The 26149-nt window shown below is 36.6% G+C and overlaps 1 protein-coding gene across 1 annotated transcript in view; it reads right to left on the bottom strand.

Annotated features, from left to right (window-relative positions):
• Window positions 1–26149, bottom strand: part of LOC133071621 (bifunctional heparan sulfate N-deacetylase/N-sulfotransferase 3) — a 166568-nt gene that overhangs the window by 6345 nt on the left and 134074 nt on the right. Inside the window, exons 9-12 of the mRNA XM_061164139.1 lie at window positions 22592–22766; window positions 18906–19076; window positions 17407–17516; window positions 2562–2664 (exon numbers count right to left, since the gene is read on the bottom strand). Of these exons, the coding sequence (XP_061020122.1) occupies window positions 2562–2664; window positions 17407–17516; window positions 18906–19076; window positions 22592–22766 (559 nt within the window). The remainder of the gene's footprint in view (window positions 1–2561; window positions 2665–17406; window positions 17517–18905; window positions 19077–22591; window positions 22767–26149) is intronic.

The raw sequence follows: 26149 nt of genomic DNA on the forward strand, positions 1-26149 counted from the left end.
TATTGTACATACATCGTTATCTGATGATTATTCAGAAAGGGTACTATTTTAGATGGCAAATCAGAGAGAATATATGCTAATATATGCCAATGTAGTCCATTTCATGGAAATTCACATGAAATTAATGTAATAAAAGGAATAATAATGTATGCTTCTATAATATAAAACAGGATAAAAGAAGGAATCGTATAATTCAGTATCAGGTTGCTTATTGGACTATTATCAAAGAAACTATTTAGTGTTTTTGATTTGGAGAGGTAATTGACTAAGTGGTTCATTCAAAATGTCAGATTTTCTTTCTTTCCTATAATATATTTTGATAAACAAAGCCAAAGTGGAAGCCAAATAATCCACCAAATCTTGATTTCCAGGATCAAATGTATCCTGTGATGTTTTGGTGATCCTTGTGGGGAAGGGTACTGGTGTTTTTTCTGCAGCAGAAGGAGAAGCAAGCAGTGTGGTGACAGGACTGCCCGCTCGAATCTGTTCTACGCACTTGTGTTTTCATTACCTCCAGGAAAGATGCCTTATCTCGCCTCCTGTCTGGGCATTATCTGTATGAAGTCAGCCACCCTACTCCCTCAAATAAATCCATATGGATAGATATTGTGATATAATAAGAAAAACAAATTTGGTTTTGAATCTGGCTCCAGCAGAGAGCTCCTAAGAACCTTGTAATTTCCTGAGTTACAGGGGTGAAGAGTGTCTTTTGTTACATACAGTAAGTTCCTTTAAACTTTGCCTAAGTTTATGCCAATAGAGTGACTCTTACGGGTACCTAGACAACTTCAGACAGGCGGGTCGCTAGAGGAGAAGCTCTGGCGCTCAGGACCCTTCTGGACCTTCTCCTGTGTACCTCTTCATTTATAATAATAGAAAGCAAAGTATTTCTGGGGCATGTGAATCATTATATCAAATTATAAAACTTGGGGAGGAATTCTTGGGAACCTCTGATTTGTAGCCAAGTTGGACAGATGTGTGAATAACCTGGGACCCCACTACTTGCTACTAGAGTTTGAAGGGGGCAGTTTTGTGCGACTGAGCCCTTAATCTGTGGGGACTGTACTTAACCCTGGGTAGTTGGTGTCAGAATTGGATTAAATTATGGGATACCTACCTGGTGTCTGCAGAAAATTACAGAATTGCTTGGTATAGAATGCCCACATATCTGATGTCAGAGGTGTTTGAGAAAAAACATCTTCAGAATGTATTACATAGAAACCTTATTGAGAGACATGGAAGTAGTGATATCCTGAAAAGTGTTGGTTTTTTAATCTTTCTCTACCATAGAATTTAATATCATGTCTCAGTATGTGTTTGATGGGAGTAAAATAAAATGCTAAGAAAGATGTTCTACAGCGTCTTAAATGTTTTAGTTTCAGTAAATATACAGAGAAATAGCTTTGACACACATGAAAATGAAACATTTTATATTGCTGTCTTGAAATGCTATGGAAATTGCACTTGAATATTTATTAATGTGTATTGTTTTCATAGTGCTCTGAAGGTATATTTTAATAATCCACCAAAGAAAACTGTAGTCCTGAGAGTACCCTCTGTTTATCAAAACAACAGTAAGAACCCCCACAATGTCTTTTAGATAGAATTTAATTATGAGCTTAGTGAGGACAAAGCTCTGTCTCTATCAGATTGGGAAAAAAAAAAATGGTCCTGAAAGTCTGCAAGTATTAAAAAGGATTCAGATAAGTTCAGACCATGTTAGGATTCTCAGACCACTGTAGGATTCTTAGTTACCACAATATATTAAACATCATGGGAAAACAGTCTCAAATAATGTTTTAATTTTTGAGTTTTTTTTTTTTTTTAAATAAAATCAATCTACTTGTGTTCTTATGTCCAAATTGCACATTAACTGGACTGATTATGAAATCAAAGTATTAATAAATTGTAATATATGTGTAGTAAGCTTTAAAGTGAAAATATAGGGCCAACAAAGTGGGAAAACTGTAGCTTTAAGTGACCACCATGGCACCATTTGGAGCACAACAAACATGACATGTTACATGTCTATTGCAAAGTTTGGGTGTCTCCATTCTCCAGAGCCTAAATTACCTGCTAGTATGTTATACATCTGGGAAATATATTAATTGTTTAATCTTATTATCATATTAGCAGTTCAAAACTCAGTATACCAGTAATTATTATTATTATGCAGGCCACATTTACCACTACAGAGTGACTTAGTGAAAATAAAATATTTTGGTCCTATTTTTAATTTCCAGTTGATATATTTCCTGCCCTGGTTTCAGTTAATATTTTTAGTGCTAAAATTTCTGTGAATGTATCTCTTTTTGGAATGAGATGTTGCCTTCTTTGTTCTGATTCAAAATGGCAAATTCTATTGTTGGCCTTTATTCTCGCATGACAGGTAATATATCACTGGAAAAATCAAAACAAGCAAGCAGGATGCATCCAATCCAAATGTTACTTTTTATTTTTAGAGAGTGAATTTTTTATTTTAATCATTTTTTTAAGAAAATAGATATATTTTTATGTATCATTTTGCTTATTTAGTTTGTATTTTTAAGCTCTATACTTACATCAGGATCCATTGGAGGGTATTTTCTTCCTTTGCTCTTTCCAAGGCATTTTGTTTTACCTTCTTCCAGTAACTGACACCAGAAACCTTTATGAGAATCAAACCTTAAAAAAATACAAAGAGCAAAATAGTAGTTTTCGAGCAACTAATATAATATACTGACCAAAAACATGGAATATTTTAATTTGGATATTAATCTATAACTGAGGAAACTGGTATATTTTTTGACTACATCACTTTACATAAAGTCTTTTGGCATACTTCTGAATTCTCAGTCCATCTGTCATCTCGAGAGTGCCAGATTTCTAATAGAAAAATTGTCAGCAGAAGGTCTCCTATTAATAGAAATTAATAAGCCTACCTCCTTCATCTGGAAGGAAAAGTTTTATGTTTCAAGCCCATTCTTTCCTTTTGCAGGGTTTAAAAATGACACATCAGGCTTCATCTGTATCTGTGGATTTACATAGTACTTTTATCATTTGATTACAGGTTAATAGAAGAGATGGGTTTTGGTGTGTCATGGAGTAATTAATTTTAGAATTCTCTAGCTATAATCCATTTAATTTTTTTTTCCAAAGACACTTTCTTATTTTGGTATGAGCTCTGTATTAAAGTAATAACACTTATAAATGAAGATTTTATGGTATAATTATAATAAAAATAATAGTAGCACATTAAATTTATATTTTAGTTTACCAAAATATTTCATATACCTCTTTTTCATTTGAGCTTTCCTTATAACTCCTTAATGATATGGAGTATAGCATTTGTCCCATTTAGTGGCACTTAGCTTAGTGTTTGGCTCTTTGTGAACACTCACCAACTGTTAGCTGAATAAAAAATGAGAAAGAAGGAAATGTTTGTTGAGGTTTATCTATCTTGGACTATATACTTTTTAAGTATGCAGGTGACAACTCAAGTCTGGGCCTCCTGACTCTAGGTCTGGGGCCATTTCTTCTTTACTGGTCTCTGGTCATGTTTTGTATTATCATTCATTATGAATATATAGTAATTTCCATGCTTGACTGTAAAAGTGACTGCTAACAGTATTCATGATTCTTTCACTTGCTTTTGTTATTCAGTGATTCTATTGCTATAATTTCTTCTTCATTAGAAATTATTATCATTTAGGAGCATGTTTTTCTTTTGTCTTCAATCCATACCACTCAGAATGCTGCATCTAACTCTTTCTTAAAATTATAGTGTAAACAATGAACAACTGGAAATCAGAATAAAAACATTTATTTTAGCATAAAACATGAAATACCTAGGGATAAATTTAACACAAAATATGTGCAAGATCTGTGTACTGAAAACAATTGTTAAGAGAAATTACAGAAGACACAAACAACAGAAGAGCTATACTGTGTTCACAGATCAGAAGACTAAATATTTTTAAAATATCAGTTCTCTCCAGATTTATCCCCACTCTAGTATTCTTGCCTGGAGCATCCCATGGGCAGAGGAACCTGGTTGAGTACAGTCCATGGGGTCGCAAAGAGTTGGACATGACTTAGCGACTGAATGACAACAACCAGATTTATCTAGAGATTCAATGTGAGTTCAATCAAAACTCCAGTGGACTTTTTTGGGTAGAAATTAATAATATGATTATAAAATGTATATGGAAATAAAAGCTAACAATTTGTTTTAAACAAGCCAAAACAATTTGAGAGAGGAGATCAAAGCTGGAGATCTTATACTATTTTATTTCAAGATTTACTATAATGCCACAATAATGAAGCCTATGTAGTACTGGAGCCAATGGATCAATGAACAAAATAGAATCTAGAAACACACCAACACATCTACTGTTAACTGATTTTTAAAAGTAGTTCAGTGGGAAAGGACAGTCTTTTAAGCAAATGGAACTGGAAAAATTGGATATCTATATGAAAAATATGAATATCAATCCCAACCTCACACTGTATATGAAAATTAACTTGAAATGGCTTATAAAACCTAAATCTAAGAGCTAAACTGTAAGAATTCTGGAAGTAAACATAGAGAAAAACACATATAAAATTTTTGTACCTTTGTTTAGGCAAAGATTTCTTAGGAAGAGTGGTAAAAGAATAATGATAATTTTGAATACATCAAAATTTAAAACTTTTGCTTTTCTAAAATACTCAAGAAAATGAAAGGAGAAACCACAGGTTGGGCAAAAATATTTGTAAAATGTATATCTAATAAAGGACTTATATTCAGAATACACAACTGAACTCAATAAAAAAAGATGACATTATCAGTGAAAACTGAGTAAAAGATTGGAATAGACACTTCATCAAAAAACACAGATGGATGATCAATAAACAAATGCAAGTTTGCTCAATATTGTTAGTCATTAAGAAAATGCAAATTAAAAACCACAAATGAAATATCACTAGATACTAGAATGACTTAATTAAAAAAGGCCAACACCAAGCATTGACAAAGATGTGGAACAGCTAGAACTGCTAAACTTTGTTAGGAGAAATTTAAAGATACTATAGCCACTTGGGAAAATTTCTTATAAAGTTAAATATGTAATTACTTTACAACCCACTAATCCCATTTCTAGGTATTTACCCAAAGGAAATGAAAATATATGTCCATACAAAGATCTGTACACAAATGTTCATAGTAGCTTTGTTCACAGTAGTCCCCAATGGAAACAACCTTATGTCTATCAACTGGCAAAAGGATAAATTAATTGTGTTATATCCATAAAACAGAGTACTATGTAACAATAAAAAACCCCAGTTACTGATGATGTAACACCATGGAGGAATGTCAAATGTATTATGCTAAGTGAGGAAGTGGAAGAGGGGAAAAGATTGACTGCAAGAGAGCATGAGGAGACTTTTTCTTTAAAAAACTTTAAAAAGAACTTCTTTCTTTTTCTTTGTGATGGTGTATACATGTTTATCAAAATTCATTAAACTGTACAATGAAAATGGGTGAACTTTATTATATGTAAATTACACATCAATAGACCTGATTTAAAATTAGATTGCGACTGAATGTGTGATTTAGAGAGTAGTCTTTGTAGCTAATCTTGTAGACTTTGTAACTATAGTCCTATGAGAAGAAGGCAAACCTGTATCTCTGTATCTGCACTGCTTGGGGTATTAGAGACACTACAGGATTGCTCACATCCCACTTGTGCAAAGCCCATTTCAATCATTATATTAAAGTGATTACGTGGACTTCCCTGACGATCCAGTGGTTAAGAATCCACTGGCCAGTGCAGGGTACATGGGTTTGATCCCTGGTCCAGGAAGATTCCACATGCTTTGGCAACTAATTAAATTTTAAAAAATTATTTAAAAAGTTAAAAAAGTGATTTTGTGGGATCAGAACACAACATGATATGTCTCTGTTGTTTATTTTCTTGTTTGAATCTGTAGGGCAACTGAAAAAATTAGTTTCATACACAAAGGTATAAGAAAGGAAAGCATTAGTAAATCAACTAACTTCAATAAAATAAATCATTAAGAAATAAAGACTTATTGAAATAATCTATACATGAAAGCTGGGATGCTTTAATGCAACATTTCTGAAAGTCTGCTATTGACATAATTTTTTTCATTAACATTTTGTCATTAGTAATTTCCATAATTGAACTCTGACTCATTCAGCCAGGTATTATTATGATTTTTTTTTTGTTGTTGTTAATATACCTAACTGTAGATACATGTCTGGGTCATACACATACCTTATATTAAAATGAGCAGTCTACGGATATAATGTTTCTTTAAGGAACATTAAACTTCACACATATTAAAATTAAACATCAAAATAAAAATAGATTTTTCTTTCACCTCTGGTAGTTGATTACATCTCATGCAGTGAGCTGTCATGCTGGACTTTACTGAGAAAAATATGTGTCTGTGTAGCTGACACCTAGCCCAGACATCTATATGCATAAGTTCACGGGCAGTGGTATAAGTGTATCATAGTGGAAACAAAAAGGAGAGGAAGGTAAAGGAAGATCATATTATTTTTCAGGTTGACTGAGAAGGTGAGGGACTGATGTTGATGAAGGACCTTGTAAGCAATTCAGATCCCAAGTGAAGAAGCTTGACAGGAGATGGAGAAAGATCTTATTCCAGTCTTTTTATATCAGCAGTGTCCTTCAGGACTACTAATATCTGGTAGAACAGCAAGGAAACAACCTTTCCATGTAGGCACTGGCAGCTCGTCATTTCATGTGGGAACTAGTGCTGGCTAGGAACATTTTGGAGAAAAATTAAGTGTTGTTTAGCGTCTCTCCGTGTTTATCCCTCCCTGGAGGTAAGGTTACTTTATCATTGTGTCCCCAGAGTCATGACATAATATTGTCATTCAACAAATCTTTGTTGAATTAAATTTAGAATAAAACAAAACAAGAATGGACTGGTACTTAAGTTTGTGTGAAATATTGATATCACCTGGGGCTGTCTAGAAATAACTGGAAGAGACTTGTGGCAGGGACAATCAAGATTCTCCAGTGACTCAGCTTCCAAATGGTAACATTCTCTTTGTTAATGAAGATGTGACCCTTATCTTACCCTTGGGCAGGTGAATTCCAGGGAACATTCAGATTATACTTAGGTGCAAGGCTGTTTGAAATGTCTTTACACTGAATTGTTATTTTCATGAATGAATACTGAATTGTGTGGATATGCCAATTTTTCTTAAGTCTATTTACCAAACTGGTTCCAGCTTTAGGCTATTATGAACAATGCTGCTGTGAACAATTCTTTGTGAACATAGGTTTTCATTTTTTTGGGGGTAGATTCATAGCCATGGCATTGGATTATTTGTAAACTTCTGTTTAATTTTTAAGAAACTGTAAAACTGCTTTTCTGAAGTGGCTATACATTACTATCAGCAGTATATGAGGTTACCAGTTTCTCCACATTTGTGCCAATATTTGGTATTGTCTTTTGGATTATAGCTATTCTAGTGGTATTTTGATATGGTCTTAATTTGAATATCACTAGGATTATACATTTATTATGCATAGTGACAGTGTGTCTGGAGATGAATTATTTTTATTTATTTATTTTTAGTGTATTTCAAAATTTATCCTGTTTTTTTTTTCTTTTTTTATTTATTTTTATTATTATTATTATTTTTTTCCAGTGGGTTTTGTCATACATTGATATGAATCAGCCATGGATTTACATGTATTCCCAATCCGGATCCCCCCTCCCACCTCCCTCTCCACCCGATTCCTCTGGGTCTTCCCAGTGCACCAGGCCGGAGCACTTGTCTCATGCATCCCACCTGGGCTGGTGATCTGTTTCACCATAGATAGTATACATGCTGTTCTTTTGAAATATCCCACCCTCACATTCTCCCACAGAGTTCAAAAGTCTGTTCTGTATTTCTGTGTCTCTTTTTCTGTTCTGCATATAGGGTTATCGTTATCACCTTTCTAAATTCCATATATATGTGTTAGTATGCTGTAATGTTCTTTATCTTTCTGGCTTACTTCACTCTGTATAATGGGCTCCAGCTTCATCCATATCATTAGGACTGGTTCAAATGAATTATTTTTAATGGCTGAGTAATATTCCATGGTGTATATGTACCACAGCTTCCTTATCCATTCATCTGCTGATGGGCATCTAGGTTGCTTCCATGTCCTGGCTATTATAAACAGTGCTGCGATGAACATTGGGGTGCACGTGTCTCTTTCAGATCTGGTTTCCCCAGTGTGTATGCCCAGAAGTGGGATTGCTGGGTCATATGGCAGTTCTATTTCCAGTTTTTTAAGAAATCTCCACACTGTTTTCCATAGCGGCTGTACTAGTTTGCATTCCCACCAACAGTGTAAGAGGGTTCCCTTTTCTCCACACCCTCTCCAGCATTTATTGCTTGTAGACTTTTGGATAGCAGCCATCCTGACGGGCGTGTAATGGTACCTCATTGTGGTTTTGATTTAAAATTTATCCTGTTTTAATCAGTGGATAGTATTCCATTGGATGTATCTACCACATTTATATTTATTTTTAATTGAAGTATAGTTGATTTCACGAATCACTAAAAATAGTTCTTCAGGCACTGGATCTATCAGATCTAATCCCTTGAATCTATTTGTTACTTCCACTGTTCATGACATTATACAGGTTCATGACATTGTACAGGAGTCAGTGATCAAGACCATCCCCAAGAAAAAGAAATGCAAAAGGGCAAATAGTTATCTCAGGAGGCCTTACAAATAGCTGTGAAAAGAAGCAAAGTGAAAAGTAAAGGAGAAAAGGAAAGATATTCCCATCTGAATGCAGAGTTCCAAAGAATAGCAAGGAGAGACAAGAAAGCCTTTCTCAGTGATCAATGCAAAGAAATAGAGTAAAACAACAGAATGGGAAAGACTAGAGATCTCTTCAAGAAAATTAGAGATACCAAGGGGATATTTCATGGAAAGATGGGCACAATAAAGGACAGAAATGGTACGGACCTAAGAGAAGCAGAAGATATTAAGAAGAGGTGGCAAGAATACACAGAAGAACTATACAAAAAAGATCTTCATGACCCAGATAACCATGATGGCATGATCAGTCATCTAGAGCCAGACATCCTGGAATGTGAAGTCAAGTGGGCCTTAGGAAGCATCACTACAAACAAAGCTAGTGGAGGTGATGGAATTCAAGTTGAGTTATGTTAAATCCTAACAGATGATGCTGGTAAAGTGCTGCACTCAATATGCCAGCAAATTTGGATAATTCAGCAGTGGCCACAGGACTGGAAAAGGTCAGTTTTCATTTCAATCCCAAAGAAAGGCAATGCCAAAGAATGTTCAAACTACTACACAATTGCACTCATCTCACACACTAGCAAAGTAATGCTCAAAATTCTCCAAGCCAGGCTTCAACAGTACATGAACCGTGAATGTCCACATGTTCAAGCTGGATTTAGAAAAAGCAGAGGAACCAGAGATCAAATTGCCAACATCCATTGGATCATAGAAAAAGCAAGAGAGTTCCAGAAAAACATTTACTTCTGCTTCATTGACTATGCCAAAGCCTTTGACTGTGTGGATCACAACAAACTGGAAAATTCTGAAAGAGATGGGAATACCAGACCACCTTACCTGCCTCCTAAGAAATCTGTATGCAGGTCAAGAAGCAAGTTAGAACTGGACATGGAATAATAGACTGGTTCCAAATAGGAAAAGGAGTATGTCAAGGCTGTATATTGTCACCCTACTGATTTAACTTATATGCAGAGTACATCATGAGAAACGCTGGGCTGGAAGAAGCACAAGCTGGAATCAAGATTGCTGGTAGAAATAACAATAACCTCAGATATGCAGGTGACACTACCCTTATGGCAGAAAGCGAAGAACAACTAAAGGGCCTCTTGATGAAAGTGAAAGAGGAGCATGAAAAAGTTGGCTTAAAACTCAACATTCTGAAAACTAAGATTATGGCATCTGGTCCCATCACTTCATGGCAAATAGATGGGGAAACGGTGGAAACAGTGAGAGACTTTATTTTGGGGGCTCCCAAATCACTGCAGATGGTGACTGCAGTCATGAAATTAAAAGATGCTTGCTCCTTGGAAGAAAAGCTATGACCAACATAGACAGCATATTAAAAAGCAGAGATATTACACTGCTAACAAAGGTCCATCCAGTTAAAGCTACGGTTTTTTCCAGTAGTAATGTATGGATGTGAGAGTTGGACTATAAAGAAAGCTGAGCGTTGAAGAATTGATACTTTTGAACTGTGGTGTTGGAGAAGACTCTTGAGTGTCCCTTGGAGTGCAAGGAGATCCAACCAGTCCGTCCTGGGGGAAAATCAGTCTTGAATATTCATTGAAAGGACTGATGCTGAAGCTGAAACTCCAATACTTTGGCCACCTGATGTGAAGAACTAACTATTGGAAAAGACCCTGATGCTGGGAAAGATTGAAGGCAGGAGGAGAAGGGGACGACAGAGGATGAGATGGTTGGATGGCATTACCGACTAGATGGGACATGAATTTGAGCAAGCTCCGGGAGTTGGTGATGGACAGGGAAGCCTGGAGTGCTGCAGTCCATGGAGTCTCAAGGAGTCAGAAGCAACTGAGCAACTGAACTGAACTGATAGTTGATTTACAGCATTGTGTTAATTTCTGCTATACAGCAAAGTGACTCAGTTCTACATATATATACATTCTTTTTTATATTCTTTTCCATTATGGTTTATCCTGGGACATTGACTATAGTTCCCAGTGCTATATCGTAGGACCTTGTTGTCCACCCATTCTATATATAATAGTTTGCATCTATTAACCCCAAACTCCCAGTGCATCCTCCACCCACCCACTTACCCCATTGTTGTTGTTATTCAGTCACTGAGTCATGTCTGACTCTTTGCAACCTCATGAACTGCAGCATACGTGGCTTCCCTCTCCTTCACTATCTCCTGGAGTTGTTCAGGCTCATGTCCATTGAGTCAGTGATGACATCCAACCATCTCATCCTCTGTCACCCTCTTTTCCCTTGCCCTCAATCTTTCCCGGCATCAGGATCTTTTCCAATGAGCTGGCTCTTCACATCAGTTGGCCAAAGTATTGGTACTTCATCCACAGTCCTTGAATGAATATTCAGTGTTGATTTTCTACTCTCAAGAGTCTTTCCAGCACCACAGTTTGAAAACATCAGTTCCTCAGTGCTCAGCCTTCTTTATGGTCCAACTCTCATATCCATACATGACTACTGGAAAAACCATAGCTTTGATTATAGGGACCTATGCCAGCAAAGTGCTGTCTCTGCTTTTAAAAACACTGTCTAGGTTTGTCATAGCTATTCTTTCAAGAAGCAAGTGTCTTTTATTTTGTGGCTGCAGTCACCATCTGCATAGATTTTGGAGCCCAAGAAAATGAAATCTGACATGATTTCCACATTTTCCTCATGTATTTGCCATGAAGTGATAGGACTGGATGCCATAATTTCATTTTATGAATGTTGAGTTTTAAGCCAGCTTTTTCACTCTCCTTTTTTCACCTTCATCAAGAGGCTCTTTAATTCCTCTTCACTTTCTGCCATTAGAGTGGTATCATCTGCATATCTGAGGTTGTTGATATTTCTCCTGGCAATCTTGATTCCAGCTTGTGATTCATCCAGCTTGGCATTTCCAATGATGTACTCTGCATTTAAGTTAAATAAGGAGGGTTCAATATATAGCCTTGATGTACTCTTTTCCCAATTTGGAACCAGTCTGTTTTTCCATGTCCAGTTCTAACTGTTGCTTCTTGTCCTACATACAGGTTCTCAGGAGGCAGGTAATGAGGTCTGGTATTCCCATCTCATTAAGAATACTCCACAGTTGGTTGTGATCTACAAAGTCAAAGGATTTAGCATAGTCAATGAAGCAGAAGTAGATTTTTTTTTTTGAATTCCCTTGCTTTTTCTGTGATCCAGTGTATATTGGCAGTTTGATCTCTTGTTCCTCTACCTTGTCTAAATCTAGCATGTACACCTGTAAGTTCTTGGTTCACCTATTGCTGAAGCCTAGCTTGAAGGATTTTGAACATAATCCTGCTGGCATGTGAAATGAGTGCCATTGTGCGATAATTGGAACATTCTTCAGCATTGCCTGTCTTTGGGATTGGAATGAAAAACTGACCTTTTCCAGTCCTGTGGCCACTGCTGAGTCTTCCAAATTTGCTGGCATATTGAGTGCAGCACTTTCACAGCATCATCTTTTAGGATTTGAAATAGCTCAGCTGGAATTCCGTCACCTCCATCTGCTTTGTTCATAGTGATGCTTCCTTAGGCCCACTTGACTTCACACTCCAGGATGTCTAGGACAATTGTCTAGGACAATTGCCTCCTTAGCAATAACAAGTCAGTTCTCTATGTCTGAGTCTGTATCTGCTTCATAGAGAGGTTCATTTGTGTCATATTTTAGATTCTACATATAAGTGATATCATATGGTGTTTTTCTCTCTCAGACTTACTTCACTTAGTATGATAACCTCTAGTGGCATCCATGTTGCTGTAAGTGGCATTACGTCATTCTTTTTCATGGCTGAGTATTGTTCCATTATATACACACTGCATCTTCCTTATCGACTCATCTGTGGATGGACACTTAGGCTGTTTCCATATCTTGGCTATTGTGAATAGTGCTGCTGTGAATGGCTGCGTATAGTCTTTCTGAATTATAGTTTTGTTCAGATATATTCCCAGGATTGGAACCCTGGATCACATGGTAATTCTATTTTTAGTTTGCTGAGGAACCTCCATACTGTTTTCCATAGTGGCTGCACCAACTTACATTCCCATCAACAATGTAGGGGGTTCTCTTTCCTCCACATCCTCTCCAGCATTTATTTGTAGACTTTTAAATGATGCCTGTTCTAACTGGTCTGAGGTGGTACCTTACTATAGTCTTGATTTGCGTTTCTCTAGGAATGGAGTCTTTTTTTTAATAATGTCTGAGACAACTTAAAAAACTCATTTTAAGGTTTCAGTTTTTTAAAGGAAGTACTTCCTCTTGTTATACTATTCATCAGTAAAACTTCACAATGTTATTTTTCTCTGGTTTTTGTGCCAGTTTGAAGAGCTTAGTAGATTGGCAGTGCAGGCTCCAGAGGAGTAAGTGTGTTTCAGTCCTGCCTCCTCAGCTTACTTTTGAGTGACTTTTGGCTTGGCTTTACTGTGCCCCAGTTTTTGTAGCTGAAAAAAGGAGCTAATAGTACCTAGCGCATAGTATTGTTATATGTAAAGTATTTAGAACATATAAATGTATACTGATTTTGAAATGTTATAACCACTTTTAAAACAAATTTATATGAAATTGGAGTAGATTATTTTCTTCCTTTTCACTTAGCATTTCCAACTGTTTCACAGGTCATTTAAGAACCAGCAGATTTTAGCTACTATGACTGTTTTTTGCTACCAAAATAGTTTTATTTTGGCACAATTTTACTCAAACTCATCTAAAATGGGAGAGGATTCTTCGACCAATAGATTTGGTTGTCAGAGGAAGTGATATTAGAAACAACAGAAGCAGCTTCAGTTCTTTATGGCTTAGGTAACCCCATCCATAGAACAAAATATACACACAAACAATCTTCATTTAACTCTTCGCCTTCAAATCCTTACTGTCCATTTATTGAAGTTTTCATAGTAAATTATTATTGAAAATTCCTATAACCCAGTCTGGTTTCATTCATGTTAATGAACAGGGTAACTGAGAAATAGAGATGTCAGGTTCAGTAAGTGTGAAGACTTGTCACAGTCATTGATGACTGGATATAATTGTTAGTGGATATATTCATGGGAAAATTAAAAGTTTACATTTTTTCATTTTAGTTTATAAAGTTTATTTTAGTATAATTTAACACATATATAAACTGTATGTGCTAGTTCAGTTTAGCACAACACCACACTAAGCATTATTTTTCCTGCTTTTTCTTAAATGATTAGACAGCTTAAATTCTATATAACACATAATATACACACTAAAATAATGTTGGTATATCAATCCTATTTATAGTTTAGTGATTACGGTTATGATGAACAAGAATTGTAAAATGTGAATTACTTATTTGAATGAGAAAACTCCCATTCATATTTTTTAAAGCTTATACTGCTTATTTCTGATAACAACCACACTCACTGAGAAAATTTGATTTCTAAAAACTGTTTTTTTTTGGTTGCACTGCACAGCTTGTGGGATATTAGTTCCCTGACCAAAGATTGAATCCGTGCCCCCTTCATTGGAAGCATGAAGCCTTAACCACTGGACAACCAGGAAAGTCCCAAGAAGATAAGATTTTTATGTATTCAGTATATCATCTAAAATCCATGATGACAGCACTAAGTCATTTTAATATATCAACCATCCATTACTATATGAAATTTGGAAGTCTTGAACACTTCTGTAGTGACTGTGGAATGGAATAAATAATACTCTTAATGATGGAGATTTATTGCCATTTTTCTTGAAAAATAGTTTTGAAACTGGAACATTTTTATATTGAAGATAACCAGGAGACTGTAGATCTCTTACACTGGAGTACTCTTTCATGCCAAAACTGTATGGTAAAACTTTTGCAGAGGCCTAGTTTCATTGATTTATTGTATTGTGTGCAAAGAACTGAATTTTTGTGGTTAGTTGAGAATTCATATCTGTTTGCAGTTTAGTACAATATCAGAAGGCTTTAAATAATTTTGTAAATACCAAAGAGCAGGAAAAATATAAAGCAATTAAAGACATTCCTGAGAACATGCATTTTTAACACCCAGTCATCCCTAACATGTCCAAAGCACCAGAGAAACAACTTCCCAGTACAGGTATTTTAACAAGAATAAGTAAATTTTGAGGGCAGGATTCAGAACAGCTGCAAAGGGCATGGGTGAAGGAGAATTCAGAGCTAAGTCAATGACATGAAATTCCAAATATTCTACAACAGGTACACTGATGTTTTTTCCAAGGTGTGTCAGGCCAACCGATTGACAAGAGAATATGAAAAGAAGCTGAATGGCAGTACATTATCTTTATCAGCAGGGTGAGTGCTTGGGCAGCCCTACTGGACCAGAAACTGTGGTTTCAGAGACTACACACATCTTATCTTGCTACTTCACCCACTGAGCCCCCAACCAGGCTACAGACCATATAAGGGGTAATTTTAGTCAGACACATCCCAGGTGCAAAGTGACCCACAGTTCTTTGTATATAGTATTTTGCTTTGGTATTATTTCCCTTAAGTTTACACTCCCTTTACTTGGCAGTGGAGGTGAATAAAACGCTTGCTGCTGAGCTGGATACAAAGGGGATAAATACACAGCATGCAGGTCAAGGACCATTCCGTAAGAAAAAGAGATTATGTCTTTATAAAATACTCCCATTCTTCTTTCTGAAATGCAGTGCTTTGCTATACACTCTATAAAAAAGATCCAAAGATAAGTCAACTTGAGTTAGAAACCTGTTTAGAAAATAAAAGCTTTCTTTTCTAAGAGATACTTAAAAAGACATAAAGCAGAAAGTGGGCTCGAATTTCTAACTGAAGCTAAAATCACTCCATTTTCTTTAAGGTCAAGCTGAAAGTTAAATACCTGAGGCTAGTGTCTGTGTTGGTACTTCAACTAAGCTCACCAAAGCTCTGATAGGACTCACACTATAGAAAAGATGAAGGTCAGAAGATTAACAGTACCAACAGAGTAAATGACTCTTAGAGAGGAAGCTCAAAACTCTCGAGTTCCACCTACTCCTTTGTCCTCTGAATCAGAATCTCTCTCTTACATGTGTGTCTCTACATATGATTTGTGCAAGATGTTTGCAGTATTTGATGGTTGTCTGCAAAACTTTTACTGTAAGGGATGGTGAAAAGTAAAGGAATCCTGTATGTCACTTTCTAAACTGCTACAGCATGAAGAATACCATGAAAAGCGAAAATCAGTTGATCTATACAACTGAGTTTTATACTGAGAAATAGAATGGAAGAGTCCCATACTACAATCTTAATTGGTTTCTTTAAGGCTCAGTCTGTAACCCTAAAATTATATATATATTACATATATATAAAGTACAAAATTATATGTATGATATAAAATTATATATCTATATAACATTTTAGATTACATATATGTGATATATATATTACAGTGAGAGCCAGGTCCACGGCTCATCCAACTCAGGCTGTCTCATTTGCTTGTTCCAGTTGCATATGAAATAGGAAGAAACACATCCCTCACACACCTGATTGCTGGGCTTCCCAGGAGGCTCAGTGGTAAAGAACCTGCCTTGCCAAGCAGGAGACGTGGGTTCAATCCCTGGGTCGAGAAGATCCCATGGAGGGAAGCACGGCAACCCACTCTAGTATTCTTGCCTGGAGAAGACAGACAGAGGAGCCTGGCGGGCTACAGTCCGTGGGGTCGTAAAGAGTTGGACACTCACAAGGAGTTGGACTAAGCGACTAAACAGCAACCGTAGCATAAATGGACAAAGTCAGATGGAGGTTTTCTTTAAAATGTTAGATAAGTCCAGAGTCAGGATTAAAGTGAGGCAAGAGAGGCAGGTACCTTGGCCACTCACTCTCAGGTATCTGTGGGGTCCTTTTTTTTTTTCATTTATTTTTATTAGTTGGAGGCTAATTACTTTACAATATTGTAGTGGGTTTTGTCATACATTGACATGAATCAGCCATGGAGTTACATGTATTCCCCATCCCGATCCCCCCTCCCTTCCCCATCCCGATCCCTCCTCCTTAGGGGTCCTTAAATCCTTGTTGCTTTTCCTGTGTCACCCTGGCTCCCACCCTGATGGAATTGACTACCTAAGAAAATCAGTGGGAACCAGCAAAAGAAAACCAAACCAGAGCTGTTAACAGCTGAGGCCTCTGAAGAAGAGGTGACAAGGTTAGTCATACAGTGGGTAAAGACCAAAAAATGGAAGTATGTGTAAGAGTAATAATAGCACCTCTCTCTCTCTCTTATTCAGCCACCTATGGGGCTATTTCTTGCTCTGTGACATTCGTTTTTTAAAATTACACAAAAGGGAGAGGAGTTCATAAATCACCTGGTTCAAGAGGTCTTTTTATGCTTCCAAGAGTCTCAATACTGTCTGGTTAAATAGGCTTAGTGCTTCCAGCATTATTTCAGTAACCTCTTTTAAGGTTAGTTGTTGCTTTTAAGACTTAAAACTCTTTGTTCCTCTCTTTTCCTTCCAGAGAAAACTTCCCTAGTTAGAAATCAATAGAGGATTTTGGACATTTCATAGCCAAACTGTTGACATGTTCTTTCTCAAGTGATTAACTCAACTGGAAAATAATCAGTATGCAAGGGGCAGCTAACTCAATAGCTGCATCACCAAACTACAACTTCTCTAAAATCAGTTCTCTGCTGAGACTTCAATAAATTAATTAGAATATAAACTTACGTTAATGCTTCTGAGTAATTATAATGAGGAGAGACTCCTAGAAACTTCTGTACTTCATCCATCACTGTAGCAGGATCAGTTCTTAACTGTTGCCCATCAATAATTAGCAGCTAAGTGACCAAGGAAATAAAAAAAAAGACAATGCAAATTGGAAAAAGACATGTAACAGCATGATACAAAAATTCTGCACTTTGAATTTATTCCATGAAAGACACTGTACTGAGGGGATTTGCATTCATTGTTGTTAAGACTTAACCAGGCCATCCTCATTAATGACATGGAACAAAAAACAAATCACACTAATTAAATGCATTTGTGTGTTATAGTTTGAGGCATCCTGCAAACACTATGAAAACAAACAAAAAAATTTGAGGGTACCAAGAGAGCTTAAGAAAGGTGACTATAAAATCACAAATGAAAATCAAGTTTAAAAACAGATAAAGCAATGATTCCATGATTCAAGGTGGGAAGGAGATTTGTAGGAAAGAAGAAAAGTGACTGGACCAGGTACCATGAGACAGAGGACATATCATTATCCATGATTCCAGTCAAAGGAGCAGCACTGTAAAGTTTTTAGAAATTCTTTGATAATCCATTTGGAGAAAAAGGTAAGATTCCTAGAAAACCTTAAAGTAAACAGAAGTTCCTCAACAGACTACCGAGAAGAATTTGCTTGTTACTCTGGTGAGGGAAGGGGGTGGTCCCAGTAAGATAAATGACAGGGGATGGTGATGAAGGGCCATAAAGCCTGGAATGCAATTCCTGCTCACACATCTTCTCCATTGTTTCTATTTAGTTTACACCAGCATTGTTCATTAGAAATTTCTGTGTTGATGGACATACTGTGAGGCTGTGGTATCTAACTGATGGCTATTGAACATTTGAAGTGTGGCTAATGTGACTGAGAAACAGTTTTTAATTTTATATAATTTCAATAGAAATATAAATAGCCATATATGCTTGCATGTATGGTATCATTGTGGCCAGCATGGTTCTAGATACACAGGTATCCACTGTGTCTGATGTCGTCAGATTGCTTTATGCAATCCAGTGTAGGGGCTGATTTTGTAATCTAGGCTAACACTGAGCAAAAGAGAGAAACAAGGACACCAAGGGAAACACAGGACTTGTGAAAAATCCAGCAAGGTGGTTCACAGGGAAATAATGGCAGTGAAAGCCAAACAGTGTTTGCCTTGTTTGGTTAAGAGGTTCTCAAGCTTTATTCTCAGAATAAGAATCAGGAGTATCAAGCTTCTAAAGCTGTTAATGATCAGGAAAGGCATGCACTAGAAAATAGGGCAGGGAGAATTATCCTGAAATACTTCTCGAAAGAGAATTCGTTTTTCTACCTCTGCCTGTTATTGTCTGCCAGAGTCTCAATTACAGCTAAAGAGTGAATGCTAGACATGTTTTAATGAGTAAAAATGTCCTCTATCCTAGAGGCAAAGTCATTGACTTAATGAGACTGTACTATGATGAAGATTCTTATCGCTCAATACCTGAAAGGGGGGGAAATAAACAAGCCATCTCTCAATGTGGCTGGCATACCACCCTGGGACCAAACATCTCTTCTGCAAGGCTCTCAGCTCGGAGGGTGCACGGGGCCCAGCTGAGATCACTTCGTAGAAACTGAATCTCAGAGCTGCGGGGTCTTCGTGTGATCGCTGATGCTATGATGAAAAGGTAGATAATTAAACTGACTTGAACCATAGGCATAAATAATTAAAAACCAATCTCTGCGACAAGTCTCAAAGCTAAAGGAAGGAGTGCCTCACTGAGGGAGAGTTATTTGTTTTGCAATTAATAAAGGATGAAGATGCTTGGAGCATCAGGCTTTAAAATTACGACACTGATGAGAGTATATTTTTGAGAATTATTTGGTAGAGGTGGAATTCTTCTTGATATAATTTCTTAACCTATTTTTCTGAGTCATTTCCATAGTGTATATATATATTATTCTGAAAGTAAACTTTTGAAAGTCGCCTTAACTCCCCACCCCCCTTTCAGCCCGTAAGAAACCATTTATCATGTCCAGTTAATATCCATAATGTACAAAACACTCTGCCAGTTCTGCCACATAGTTTTGTTCCATCTAGTAATGCAGTTTTAGATGAGAAAAACCCTATGGGCTATTCAAATGGAGAACCTGGTGAAAACTCTGACATGTGCATTATCTGAAATCCACAGCTTTTATCATATACACTCCAGCATCTAAAAGCCAAGATTATTTTACCTAATGGTAACCTCTGCGATGAATCAGAACCACTTACTGTATAGAAAATGCAGACAGCAGCAATCCTAAAAGGAAAGCACTTCATAATGGCTCAGGCTCAGGCCCAGGGGTCTGAGGAAATCACCTTTTCCCTAAATTGACCAATAAATATTCAGGCTTAGTGGTGGGTTTGTGAATGTTTACCACGTCTAGTTGAATAGCAAATTTGCTGCAATTGAGATTCAAATTACTATACTACAAACTCTACTAGACTTTGTTAAGGCCTGCATTTTGCCACTGTGGAGTGATTTATTTGTAATATTTAGGATGTTTTGTTAGCTTTCAGCCTTGAAGCTTCCTTTTTCAGCAAATTCTGAATTTTTCAGGGGCTAAGTGGTTGCCAAGCTCCAATTTTCTGCTTTCTCTTTGAGTCAATTAAGGCGTGTTCCTTTTTTCTCCAGATACCTAGTGGTTAAGGTAAAAGGCGCAAGATCAAATCAGTCAATTTGCTGTATATTTGGTTTAAAGGATGGTTCTAGGAGTTGGGCATGACTGATTTGTGTGGAATTGTGGATTTCGTTTTTCCAGGATGTCTCACTCCCTGTTACACAGATTATTATCAATATGCCTGTTAAGATCCCATGACCTTTTCCTAGTCTGTCCCAGCCATGAAGCCTTTCCTGACAATTTGTTCTTTCTTTAGTGAACCTGGAAAAATGGCTTTTGTTTAAAAAAAGGACTCCATGCTGAGAAAGTTTGTTCTCTAATATCATAGATTGTCAGAAATTTAGATGTATGAAATCACTGGGAATACAGCATCCAGTCTCGCCTGGAGGATAAGAGCTTTTTGGGTCACTTTAATTCAGAGAAGCAGCCTTATTTCCAGTTCAGGTGCAGAGTTTCAGATAAAGGAATTTTGGATATAACATTCCATGTTTATCTTAACTTTAGAGTTGCTAAGGAAGTAAGTCTCTTAGTCTGTTTTTCAGCCCTGGCCCTGCTTGCACCTATCAAGCAGTTCATGTTAATTTTACTTACATTTCTCCCTATCATACAAATCCTCCCCCTCTTTAGGGAAATGCCTGATAGTTCTTCAAGTGTTCAGGCGCCTCCCCTGCAGCCAATTAATACACCTAACTTGTCCCTGGTGGTCTTTATCAGGTAGGCTTTATTACTCTGTAGGAGTCTGTCTGTCACTTAATACTTCCTGATTTATACACTGCTTATTTAAACATATTTCCCCAATTAGACTGAAAGCAGTCTCAAGTGTAGCATCCACATTTGTTAATTTACTTTCAAATCATACTTAGAACAATACTTTGCACGTGGTAGTCGTTAAAATTATTTAATGAAGGGATGAACACATGAACATCAGGAGAGTGGTTTTTAAATTACAAAACTGAAGAATGATAACTAAGGATGCTGTGACTTCAGTCGTGTCCGACTCTGTGCGACCCCATGGATGGCAGCCCACCAGGCTCCTCTGTCCCTGGGCTTCTCCAGGCAAGAATACTGCAGTGGGTTGCCATGCCCTCCTCCAGGCGGGGACAGTCAGGGGACCTTCCTGACCCAGGGATCAAACCCATGTGTCATTATGTCTCCTGCATTTGGAGGTGGGTTTGTCACCACTAGTACCACCTGGGAAGCTCCTAACTAAGAATAATAGAGATTAAAGACACTGACTCTATTAATTTTGTTATGTTCTTATATTTAATATTGCTGTTTTTTATTAAACTTTTTCCATTTGGTGATTAATAAAATATCACTGAGGCAGTTTTTTCCCTATTATTTTTAATATTTATTCAGGTAAAAATGTATGGCATATAAGTTTTATTATTAGAATTTGTTAAAATTCTTTCAAACTGATCGTTTCTGTGCTAGGTTCTAACCAACATCATAATGGCAATGTTTATGTGAGAAAGAGGCTTAAAACAGGGGACACTGGCTGGGCTTTTAAGGATGAAGAATTCATATATTCTGTTTTGCTGATAGGTTATTTCTTCAATACAAGCAGTTATTTAAGCTCTTTCAGAGTCAGGGTCATCAATCTATGGTCCATGGACTAAATTTTGCTTGTTGTTTGTTTCTGTAAATAAAGTTTTACTGGAACACAGTTAGGCTCATTAATTTACATATTGTCTATGGCTGCTTCTGCAATACAATGGCAGAGTTGCAATTATATGGCCTGCAAAGCCTGAAATATTTACTCTCTGGACCTTTACAGAACAAAACCTCTGACTTCTGCTTCGGTGGAATCAGGTATATTTCTTATCTGTAAAACTGAGATAATAATAGCAGCATTATATGCATATTAGATGAAAAAGAATGATTTTAAATTATAACATTTTACTTTTATTTTTTTTTCTTTCCATTTATTTTTATTAGTTGGAGGCTAATTACTTTACAATATTGTAGTGGTTTTTGCCATACATTGACATGAATCAGCCATGGATTTACATGTGTTCCCCATCCCGATCCCCCCTCCCACCACCCTCCCCATCCCATCCCTCTGGGTCTTCCCAGTGCACCAACCCTGAGCATTTGTCTCATGCATCCAACCTGGGCTGGGGATCTGTTTCACCTTTGATAGCATACTTGTTTCAATGCTATTCTCTCAAAACATCCCACCCTCGCCTTCTCCCACAGAGTCCAAAAGTCTGTTCTGTACATTTGTGTTTCCATTTTACTTTTAAAATACAGATATATAGAAGCACACATTAATAATATTTTGTTTGCTTTAATTTCTTATTGTATTAATACATTTTATTAAATTAATCAAATGAATGCAAAATTAATAAAAACTAAAGGGAACATTTCTCTATGGAAGCAAAGAGAAATTTATCTACTTTCTTGAAGATATAAAGCTAACAAATCTTTTTTGTTAAAACCCGAAGTGGTGACTATTACTGAAAACCACCTTCCCTTCTCTAAACTCCTCCTCTATTTGCTGGGTTTTGTCAGTATTTTCCTTACCTGGTACCAGGAATATGCTCGGTCTGATGGATCAATGAGAATGGTGATAATCTTGGCTTTGGGGACCAAAGAAGCCGCCCTTTTAGGAGCTTCCTCTGAGTGGAAGTAGTTGGCACTCTTCTCAAACAGAAAATCAGTGGTAACATTAGATGGGACTGGGAAGAAATCCATATACCTAAAAGGGAATATTTCTCAAAATGAAACTCTGGTTTATACTCAGACCCTGGTTAGTGAAAGATGTTAAAGGTGTCCCACAAACAAAATTGTTTCCTAAAAAAAAAAAAGCCTTTTTTTTTTTTTTAAAGGCATTTGTCCCACAAGCCTGTTAGCAAGGAAAAAACATACAGAACAAGAATAGTGTATTTTCAAAATGTTTTTCTAAATACATTTTCTTTGTAGTCTACTTAATATCAATAAAAAGGTATGGGAAATAACAAAAATGTAGATACAAAGGAATCGAGTGGCAATATTCAACCTAACTGTATAAAATGTATCTAAAAGCAGGCATATTTTACTGCATGAGCCTCTGGAGCCAGACAAATATGAGTGCTCAACCAAAAAGAAAACTGGATCAAAACAAATAGTGTGTTCAGTTCAAAGGCATTTTAAACAGACTTAGACAAAACATTTTTTACTTCATCACAAGTAAAAATAATTTCATTCCCACCAGTGTGTTGCCCTTACATTCAACTATAAAGTGTCAAAGGGCAGAACAGATGTGGTGTGAAAACACTGCCTGTTTGCTTATTTTTTCACATAAAGAGCCGTTTATATTGTTTAGAATAATTATAGAAGTTGAAATAGTACATATTTCCAGATATGAAATACTATCAAATTTTCTAAGGTCAGGTTCTGTGTCCTTAAGTGGGGTGAGATTTGTCACCAGCAGTGAAGACAGGAATACCTACCTGTAGCCTGAAGCACAGAAACGTAGGACGTAATGGAATTTGTATAATGTGCCATTTGCACAAAATGTCAAATAGAAGTGAATTCAAGCATATGATGATGGGTATTTCTGAAGCATCAAAGAACATCTTTTAAAGGCAAAGGGCCTTTTTAGAAAGAACGTGCAAATTTAACGTTTAGGGTTTCTTACATTTTCTAATAAAGGCCTCACCCTCCAGACCCACACCGTCTCTAATTCATAAGCCACAATGATTTTGAGCTACCAAGACAAGGTAGTTCAATAATGACTGAAAAAGAGAGCCGTTAACGTGAGTTCTTTTTGCAGTGTGTTGTTTTCTTCCATTCACACAATAAAGCTCCTAGCAGGATTCCAGTTGTTACCGTTACATAATTTGGCTGGCGCAACAGAGTGATGTCTTCAGACTCAGCGCAGCACGGCAATCATCTTATGTTTTTCTGGAAATTGCTTTGTTGGTCATGTGTCATGCTGGGATTCCTTTCTTTTAGGGGTAAAGACATGTAAACATTTCTGGGAAGTTTGATCTGCTATCTGTTCTGGTATACACTCTATTAATAGAAGGTGCCACATTTTAGGACACTTTTTAATTTAGATGCCCACGCTTGTTCCAGGGGTGCTAAGGTCATATCAGGTGTCTTAGTGGTATCTTATTTGGTCCGAGCTTGCTTATTCTGAGAAAGGGTCCAAAAATCACAAAAGAAGGGCAGGAGGTACTAAATTCAGATAACTTTTGACTTCTGAAAACTGTCCCACCTTCCTGGTAGTCCTTTATACCTACGTCACTTTAGGCCCTGAAATCGTCCTCAGGCAGTTGTGGATCTTGGACCAAAAATGTATTGATTTTGTCTGACTCCAGAGGCTATGGAAAAAGCAGGGGCCAGTTCTTATTTGCTTATGTGCCCACATTTTTCTAATATACTGGCTGGTACTTATGGGCACTTGAAAAGTGTTTGCTGAATACACAAGGTGGTGAAGAATTCAGCTTCATATTTCCAGGGTGGAAACAGGCCCACATTTGGAGAATTTGAATGCAGGTTATTCAAAGAATTGGTGAGCAAAGTAGAGTAGTTTAATAATTTGGGGGTTAAACATGAATGCCTGCCTCATTTAAGCTTTGTTACTCCCATGACAGCTCAGCACTTCTTTTAAAAATTGAAAGATGTAAATTTTGCAACACTCCACATTTATTTGTTTCTGGGTATTTCTAAGTGATTTTACTCAGAGCCAGATTAAGATGTTTAGGGTTTCTAAATGTTAGCAGGGTTGTACGACCCTCCAGGTGCTGCTCCGACCATCCACTGCCTCCTTAAGTGATAATAAAATATAATACCAAACTGTAGGATATAAAAGTTAACTGTATGCCTACATCAAACATTTTTCTTAGAAATTCTGATTGCAAGTCTTGGCTATTTTTATCAAAGACGGAGTTTTCTCATTTTCATTTGCCCTACTTTGCTTGTGCCCTAAGCCTGTGTTCAGGTTGCCTGTTAGGGAAGCCCTGGTTTTGCCCAGTTCTCCAGAAAGAGCAGATCCATGTCTCCAGATTAATTAACTGTGCCTGGGCTAATTCTGTAAGTGACCTTGGCACGCTGAGACACACAGACTTCAACCTCATGGCTCTGTTGTCTTAAAGGGACTGCTGAGGTACCTCAGGGAGAGGCAAGGCCAGTCTAAGCACTGAATACGTTTGCTGTCCTTGAGAGCAAAGCTCTAGTTATTGCTAATAGATTGATACTTACAGTTGTTGTTATTTGTATTAATTGCCTTTTATAAACACATAATTTGTCAATCAAAAGTGTTTATAATTGGGGTATTTTTAGCAAGCTATCATTAAAATCTTTAATTGCTCTTTCATTTTCTACTTATTTATGCCATCTCTTTGGAAACCACTTAAGGGACTGTCCATTTCTGTTATGGTCCCTATACACATTATTGTGTTAGGAACAGCTTTTTCTTAAAAAAATTGAATATTCTCACAGATATTCTTAAGTCCCAGGGAATCTAAGTATTATTGCATTTCTCTATTTCCAAAGCAGTTTTTAATCAACCCCTTTAATCTTGATGTAAACAAGGACTAAATTTTTTATTCTACTACATACAAGCATATTTATTTGAGTCAGTGGGAAAACAGCAGCTGAAGTAGTTGATGGATCCTTGACTCTCACAACTATTATCTAATACTACATAATTAATCAGTATCAACCAGTGTGCTGAGGAATTGGCAAGAAAATATATAATAATTAAAATATATATAAATCCTAGTAGGAGCTCAGCTTATACTCAATCCATTTAGCTTTCCATTTGGACTTTTCACAAGCAAACCTTGAGGGCGCTGATACATATAAAATAGAGATCATGCAACCTGATAACAGAAGTTAATATATAACAGCTGTATGCTAAATGACACGCAGAATGTTTATGTTCATGCTCTACGGTTGTTATAAGAATTTACTTTTACACTACTTTCTGCACAAATTTGTACATTAAAGAAGGACTTCTAGATACATTTTAGGATTAACACGTTTGTTTGTAACACCTATTCCTCCTGCATTACGTATTTTTTGTATAGTAGACATTTTAAGTTTTAATTTTAATTAACTCTTTTCCTCAGATGGCTGATATGGTTCTAGTTT

Source organism: Dama dama, chromosome 17 (genome assembly GCF_033118175.1).
Source record: "Dama dama isolate Ldn47 chromosome 17, ASM3311817v1, whole genome shotgun sequence".
Taxonomy (NCBI): Eukaryota; Metazoa; Chordata; class Mammalia; order Artiodactyla; family Cervidae; genus Dama; species Dama dama.